This window comes from Notolabrus celidotus, chromosome 8 (assembly GCF_009762535.1).
Source record: "Notolabrus celidotus isolate fNotCel1 chromosome 8, fNotCel1.pri, whole genome shotgun sequence".
Lineage (NCBI taxonomy): Eukaryota > Metazoa > Chordata > Actinopteri > Labriformes > Labridae > Notolabrus > Notolabrus celidotus.
In genome coordinates this window covers 24,652,281-24,660,416 of record NC_048279.1, presented here as the reverse complement: position 1 = coordinate 24,660,416, position 8,136 = coordinate 24,652,281, and the positions used below count along the sequence as shown (strand labels likewise).

The 8,136-nt window shown below is 43.2% G+C and overlaps 1 protein-coding gene across 1 annotated transcript in view; it reads right to left on the bottom strand.

The window, feature by feature from the left end:
* Nucleotides 1-380: 380 nt before the first annotated feature.
* Nucleotides 381-8,136, bottom strand: part of pcdh19 (protocadherin 19) — a 58,582-nt gene continuing 50,826 nt past the window's right edge. The window contains 1 exon segment of the mRNA XM_034690460.1: nucleotides 381-3,038. Coding sequence (XP_034546351.1) covers nucleotides 2,479-3,038 — 560 coding nt within the window. The 3' untranslated portion in view covers nucleotides 381-2,478.

Sequence of the window (8,136 nt, the reverse complement as noted above, 5' to 3'; positions counted from 1 at the left end):
TTATATAGCCTTTCTCAGCTGATTGCCACCTGCCGAGGGAGATCACAGGTGATCCAAATGTCTGCTGATGAGTGAGGCAACCAGTGGACCAGATTTGGATCTCTTTCCAAACAAACAAAAAACACTTTAATTTAACACACTGGATCCATAGAACTTCAAAGAACGTCAGTAGCTCATCGCATACATACTGCAACAGCTCTGATTTAAGCAATGTTGGCCTTCCAAAAAAAAAAAGAAGGAATTTGAGGCCAGATGTTGCCAAGCTAAACATCCACAAAAAGGCTGCATGACTAGATAAGATGGGGAAAAATGGGGAGAATTTAAACTTTGGCGCATCGTGATTGATGCTGTGTTGAGTAAAGACAAGGAAACAAAACAGATGACATTTAATAGTTTAATTATAAGCTGCTGTATACATTCAGTGATTATTCCGATTTTCATGTTGCCAGAAGCCATGGGTGAGACCAGCAAAACATTCAGCTACAAGATCTAGTTTGTTGTATGCAATTTGTCCATTGTCATTCATATTTTTCCACATTGTACATAGTTTACTGCAAAGCAACATTAAACCACATTGCTGATGTGCAACATGGTTCTTCTGAGACCTTAGCTCACTCAAACATGATTCCACCCGGTGTGCTGTGTGGTGTTTGTAGGAAGGGGAGAGCCCTGTTTGTAGCACTATGCTCCAAACTTTAGCATCAAGATCAACTGAACACAGATGACAGCAGTGCTGACAAAAGCACGCCTGCATGCCCAAGTGCCCTCAGTTGTAGCTAAAAAAGTCTTGTTTGAACATGACTGGGCCCAATAGGAATCCAACTTAGATATATAAGGTAGGTGGAACCCTGTATACCAGCTTGGGAACCTTTTTATTCTCCTCCTTAGATACTTAGATGAAGCAACATCCTGCAATCTTTAAGGTTTTGTTTGCATCTTTTTTGGTATCTTTTGCTATCTCACTCTAAGCTCGTTGAACTGACACACTAATGTTGGTGCTGATATCGCTTTTTTTGTTGTTGATCTTTTTTTTGTCTTTTTTATACATTTTTTAGTAGCCCACACAGAAACTTGATGGCACAAGAACTGACCAATAAGAAACTCTTTACAACAAGGTAGACTGCAACAGTAGCCAGGGGTCACACTTAAAAAAAAATCATAATCCAAGTTCATTTTGAAAATAAAGAAAAATAAATCAGGTTCAATATAAAAGCAAAAAGACAAATGAACAAAAGCAAGTTAATTTCAAGTATAACTTACTCATAAAATAACTACACAGCATTAAATATTCTCATTATACATTTTTAAATTATTTATAAAATATATTTTGGCATATATGTTTTTTTTCATTTTTGTGTTTGTGTAACAAACGCTACTGTAGCTTCAGTTGAACACCAATGTTTATTCATTTTTTCTCTTGAAACAAAACATTAAAGGGATTGTCACATAACAACGGGTTATTAAAAATGATAATAGTAAACCCTATGGAGAGTTTCACATAGCAAGACATGAGTGACGATCCCTTCTATCCTAGCCCCATAGTCAAAAGTCAAAAAAAGTACAAGACCAGAGCACAAAGTTCTAATTTGTGCTCCACTGGCTACAATCAAGGTTGGGCACAGGAGATTTCAAAAGCAGTAAGTCTTTTTTTCATACAACTCAATTTGAACACAAGGATGTGTCTGTCCCACTTCCAGTGTTCACAGCGGCTGGGCAGATAGCAAGAGTTCATTTAGCTCCATCCTTGATAAAATATAAATACTGTAAAGACCTCACAGTCTGATGACACTAGGACGTCCTCAGGGATACGCAGAGAAAGTTTCTCTTATTAGCCAAGGAAAAAGGGCAAAATGAGGCAGAGGCCTCCCTTTGCCTCTCCTGAATGCATTGAAAACTGTTGAAGGAGTACAATGGAGGGTATTTTTAGATGAGTCCTGTGTGTCTGCTGTCATTTATTACACTGATGAATCCCACTATACAAAGGAACAAAGAGCGATTTTGGCAGCTAGAACAAACTGCAAAAACCAAAGAAGGCAAATATCAGTTTGTGATACAAAAGTAGTTCAAAAGGCATAACTGTACTTAAGAATTGGCACCTGGGGTGTCCAAACACGTAGTGTCCTGCTTTGGCGCTGGAGAAGGCTGGAGAGCTCCGCTCGCCATGTCCATGCAGTTGACAGTGACCTGCCTTGCACTCATTGCAGACTCAGAGAACCAAAACTGAACAAAAAGCAAACAAGGAAAAAGTACTGCGACTACGACAAAGCCACATCCACTACCTCGGCATGAGCACACAACTAGCTGCAGCATACTACAGTTCATCATCCTCAGCCCGGCTGCTTCTTCAATATTGTATACTGCAAAATGGGTGTGTCAGCTTGACTTTCCTCTGTGTACACACAGCTATTGCGGGGTACATAAATGTGAGTTTACACTGTTTGTGTGTGTGCATGATAGTACGTGTCAGAGAGAAGCTCGCTAAAGCACTATGTCCTTCAGGCGCTTGCTGCTGGGGGACTCCTTGTCTCGGCCATCGTGGAGGAGTGTGTTGATCTCCCTCACGGCCGGCTCACTGTCCTTCCCCTCAGGCTGCCGCAGCAGGCTGTGGTTGGCGATGCGCTCTGCGTCGCGGCATTTCAGCGTGTTGTAGGCAGACGACGGCTTGGACACGGGGCTCTTCAGGTGCACAGGGGAAGTGATGGGGCTGGCTGCTTCACGCCCGTTGCCAGCTTCACGAATAGCCCCTCCATTGGCCTTGGGGCTACACACCTGCGACTCTTGAGTCCGCTTTCCCTTAAACTCGCCCCGCTCCACGTCCTCGGGCCCATCCTTGCCAAAGGTGGCAAAAGTCCTCTTGGTGGTGCCGTCCTCGTAGTGTGGCACATCTACTGTGGTAGCCTCGATGGACAAGGCAATGACATTGCGGCCATGCTCTGGCGATTTGGCGCGTGCCGGAATGGAGACTCGAGGCATCCAGCAGCGGTCAGAGTGGCCGAGGATGCGACACTCGTCCTGGCAGTGGAAGCCTTCGCCGGGATCTGTGGGGACAAAAAAGAGAAGATGTACGTTAGATTTGTTTGCAAAGCTTTGATACCTAATTGAACATATTTTTTTTTCCCATGAGAGGCCTTTCCTTCTATCAAACATATCAAACCTGTCCTAAAATAACAGAAAAATAAACCAAAAGAAGTTTGCATTGGAACAAAATGGCCAAATTACACATTTTGGAATGTTTCGCTTTCACACGCATTCAATTGCTGCATCTGCACAACCCAGAAGTCCAGTTAGCAGCACTCACTCATGAGAAGAAACAGCACATTTGGGGCGCTCTTAATATGCCAATTAAATGACATATTGTCAAATCAAAAGTCCATTTGCAGCTCTGGTAAAATCGAGTTTTCTGTGGCAAACGCAGATGAAAGGCAGGTTTAAACAGTGCAATCAGATCTCTCACAGAGAGAGACGACAGACAAGTTGTGGTGTTGTTGCTTGGTTCATCCCTAGCTCCCTTTCTGTCTCTGTCATCTGGCGCCGGGTTATAAATATGTAATGATGTTTAACGCTGTAGTGAAAGAAAGATTTCCTGCGTCTGTATAACTGCACTCTTTTGTACTCGCTTGTGTTGGAGGGGACAGACTTTTTGAGACAATTTTTGCAACATGCAATAACAAAAAAACGTGTCACCCTCTGTTAATCAAACTGAAATGCTGCATGTCTGCCCTTCTTGTTTGTTTTAATCCTCACATGAATACTGTAATTACTTGGAAAGTGTTCAGCGCATTAAAGATTTCACCCTGATTTAGGAGTTTCAATTTTAAAATCACTTCCTTCTATGCCACTGTGCTGTTGTGTTTTCCACCTGCTCCAATCTCCAGAAAGAACCTGCCATCGATGACACATTTCTGTGCTCCCCTTCTGCTCATTTCACTCCGAGCAAGAGCCATCCTGCGTTCCAGGGGCCCAAGGTGACAAGCAGGGGATTGTGAGAAGGATTGCCATCGACCCAAATACATACGCTTACATCTGGCAATCGCAGCTTGACAGATCACCTAATTAAAATCACTAATGATCTGTTTTTCTCCCTTCTTTCCTGAGCTCGTGAGAGGCACCTCCGCTAAAGCCCCGGGGATCGATATTTAAAGATCCAAGACGGGCTTTTCGGGGGCAGATGTGCCAGAGCTGTCCCTCATAAAGTATAATCTGATGAGAGTGACAGATAACATGGTGACTAAATGACTGGATGAATGAGTAAACGCTATCATGGGCTGTTTGCAGACGAATGCGGAGAGAGGAGTTGTGGCGGAATCATCGCCCTCGAAGGCTGGAAACATGAACACCAGCTCTAATAATGCAGACACATAGCTGTCCAGAGTGCACACGAATGCATCACAGTGAGTCAGAGGCGGCATAGAATTAGCTCCCTTTCATCCTGCTTGTGTCTAAACGGACACACACACGCACCCTGACACACACAGACATGGCATTATCTCCAATAAATGCAGATTGAGAAATCCTCTTCCTTACAATAGACGGCATTTTAATAAGAACCTCGTATGTAAATGGCTTCGTCTACTGTGGAAATATTAACTTCAGGGAATACCATTACATACTATGATTCACTTTACCCATTCTGCTGCATAAATAGGCAGTTTTACACAATCTCCATGCAGTTAAAAGCATTTTATGAGGCCGAAAATGAGCAGATTGGATATATTTTACACTACTGTATGTATGTATGTGAATTTGCATGAGCCCTGATTGGTCGTTCAGTCTGCACTGGCGGCAATCAAGGCGACAAAAGGCACAAAGCTGGAGGTTTTGTTTAAAGAGAAAGGATCCAATCAGGATGTAATAATGTAATCACAACTGAAAGTCTGCAGCCAGGTACCAGGGACATAATGGAGGGCGATGAATATTATAGAAAAAAAAACATGCCCACACACTAGATTACATTGTCCAGTGCAGTGGTATTTTTAAGCCACTTTTAAATCCCATGTTCTTTTTTAAATCCTATGTAACAGCTTTGTCATTAACTGTAGTTTGAACCTCTTTTTCATGCCTTTTCTTTGACAACTTGCAAACAACAAATAAGCGTTTGGCTCTCCATGTTTCCGTTTAAGAAGCAGTGTGAAGCATGGAACAGTTAAGTACTTATCAAATAATGCGACACAACATGTATATACAAGTTCACATAAAATCCAAGCACGTACATATTTCCCTTCCCTGAGCTTTAAATTTAGCAATCAGGAATTTTCTCCCTCAATCTTGTTTGACATGTTTGACAAAGTAGATCATTTTTTTTCCCACTGATTAAAGATTTACAAGCATCTCACTAATGAATGCAATTTCCTCTAAACACTTTGGCTTTTTTTTTTCTATAGCCCTAAGCACTTTCTAAAGCACGAAAAGCCTCCAGGCACACAGAAATATACACAAGTCGTATGCTCCCGGCTTAGCAAGCGCTCACATAAGCAGTGAATACCACTTTCTCTCCTTTCCTTTAGGGGTCTATGGGAGAGCAACTGGGTTGTAAATGACATTGTTATGAAAAGCCAAGTGCCATTAAGGCTCACACATCCTGCCTCTGCGCTGAGCTTCATAAAACGCAGATGTTGCTCTAAAAAGACACAAAAAAAATGGAGGAAAAATGTGACAGGCCATCGACCTCATACAACACACAGCCTCCTCCTAGTGCAAGAAAAAAAGAGAGCAAACTGTAATGGTGGAAGATGAATTAATGGCTTTTACAGCTGCGCTTGGATTTGGAAGTCAACAACTATGAAATACAAAGACAGTGAAGGCAGTTCCTGCTGTGAATGTGCATTCAGAGTCATCAGGAAAATAAGCTTGCCAATCAGCTCCAGGAACAGACTTTAAGTTTGGCGCAGAGCAGGATGTCATTGGGAACATTTCCTATCTACGAGTTGATATGAAGTAATTACTGAGGGAGTTCCACTGGGAGGTGAGAGCTGTCTGTGGTTTTTAGTCATCCACATGTAAAATACAAACAGTGGAATGATAGCAGAGGCAGAAATATCCACGTATCGAAAGCAGAAATAAGATACTTCACTCTTCTACAGAGGAGAGGGCTGAAGACAGGCAGAGGCACACAGGAGCAGTCTAAATATGTATGTACTGATGTGCCTGGCATTGGAGATAATAAATATTGCTTCTTCAAATGCAGAGGCCGTACTCTCTTGATAATGGCAGCCATGTTTTTATGTGTAACTACCTGGAGTTATCACTTTGAACCAGCAAAGAGAGGTGGAAAGCCCGCGTTTCCCGCCAGCAGCTGATTCAATCCTGTCTCTTTCCCTCAATCAGATAAAAACATCTTAACTTCAACTCACGGCACACAGATCTTCCTCTGCAGTGAGGGGATTCCCACAACCCGACAAGCTCATTTCTCAATTTCCCCTTGTGCATGGCGTATAATGATCCCTTCATGTCATACAGCTGGAGGTGTTATTTGTTTGTTGCTAATGTGGCAAAAAAAAGAGAAATCAGCAAAAGAACAAAATCCCCCCCCAACACAAAGGGAAGGGATGCGGTCACTGAGGAAAAAAAAAAACAAACAAAAAAACAAACTCCCCTGAAAAGCTCCCAGAGCCTTCGCCAGCTATTTTGTGCCCTGTTTGGCTAACACACGGAGCTGGGCTTGGAAAACAAAAGGTGCTCTTCCCTCCAAAAGTAGTGCACACAGCCTTGAGGTTGAATACAATGATGTAATCCTGCAAAATGAGTGTAAGCAGCAACATGAAACAGGAGGGCAGAGCCGGGGTGATGTGAACCCACACTCAGGTGACAATATCGTCTTCTATGAAGAGTTCTCATTTTCACTGGAGCCACGAGCTCTCAGGAGGGATTTGCAGTGTGACACAATTCAGTCAGTTTTGGTTTTACAGCATGATGAACCCCCAGAAAAAATAAAAATTGGAACAGCAGTGTGGCATGATAAATCATTTTGCGAAGAATGTCTGCCACTTTGGGCCTAAAATTCTTCTTTCATGCTGACATTCTTGTTGTAGCTGAAACAATAAATGTCCTGATTCTGTTTGTCACACAAAGACGCACACTTCTCAAAAGACAGCCAGACAGTTTAATGTAGATGTAGCTGTTCTAAAAAGCAAATAACTTAGAGCAATTTAGATACACTTAACTAGCAGCTTTCAGAGACTTGACTGATTTCCTTTGATTTATTGTTATTTCCTCTCTGTCTATGATATTAAAGCGTGTGAAAATGCTGCGACAACACTGACAAATATATACATAGTCTGAAAGGTCATTATTTAGCTGTGAAGTTGAAGATGCAGAAAGAAGCCTGATGTTTTGTTTCTATTTTTGCTGCTCTGTTTGAGGACTGGTGTAATATCTGAGGAATTCAATCTACAGGAAGTTAATAGAAGTGACCACAGACTGATGACCTTTTTTGAGGACAGCCTCGGAGAAAACACTCACTGCCATGTCTGAGCAGTGTACAGAGGGATTTTGTTTGCTGCCGAATCCTCGTCCACTCCCTCGCTCTCATCTCGGCGTATCTTTGACAGCGAGATGGCTGTTTTCTAATTGCTCTCCATATTAATTTTCCATCCTGGCAGTCACATGGCAAAGATTGATTAAATCTAAATTGTTACTACAGAGTCTTGATGGAGCCTGTGATGCAGAAGCTGAGAGGAGTATCACAGGGGAGGCAGAGAAATCTGAAAATATGGCACCAGCAGAATGGAGGATGACTGCCTGTGTCTGTGGCTTAGAGTCCAAACTGTGCTTGAGAGCTAACAGGCTTGGCCCCGCCTGATCCGAACACTGGGGACGGAGCTTAAACTCTGCTCTGCCCTAACTTCAGCAGAGGGCAGCTAGACGGCCAGCTGAGGCCGAGGCTTGGCCGAGCAGCCTTCTCCACCGCTCACCGGGGAGAGTCCAAGCACTGCTGTCATCCCAGCCAGCCAATTCAGTCTGTGGGCCATAAATCAGCCTGGAGGCCCGGCTCCTGCGGGAGCGGCAAGATGGAGTGTGATGGTCTTGTTTTTACAAACAGTAGAGGGGCACCCTTACTGCGCCACGCACAGCCATCATTCTCTGCACAGCACCGAGTCCCTTCTTTCTCCCCACAGCATCTGGTTCAGTCACATCAAG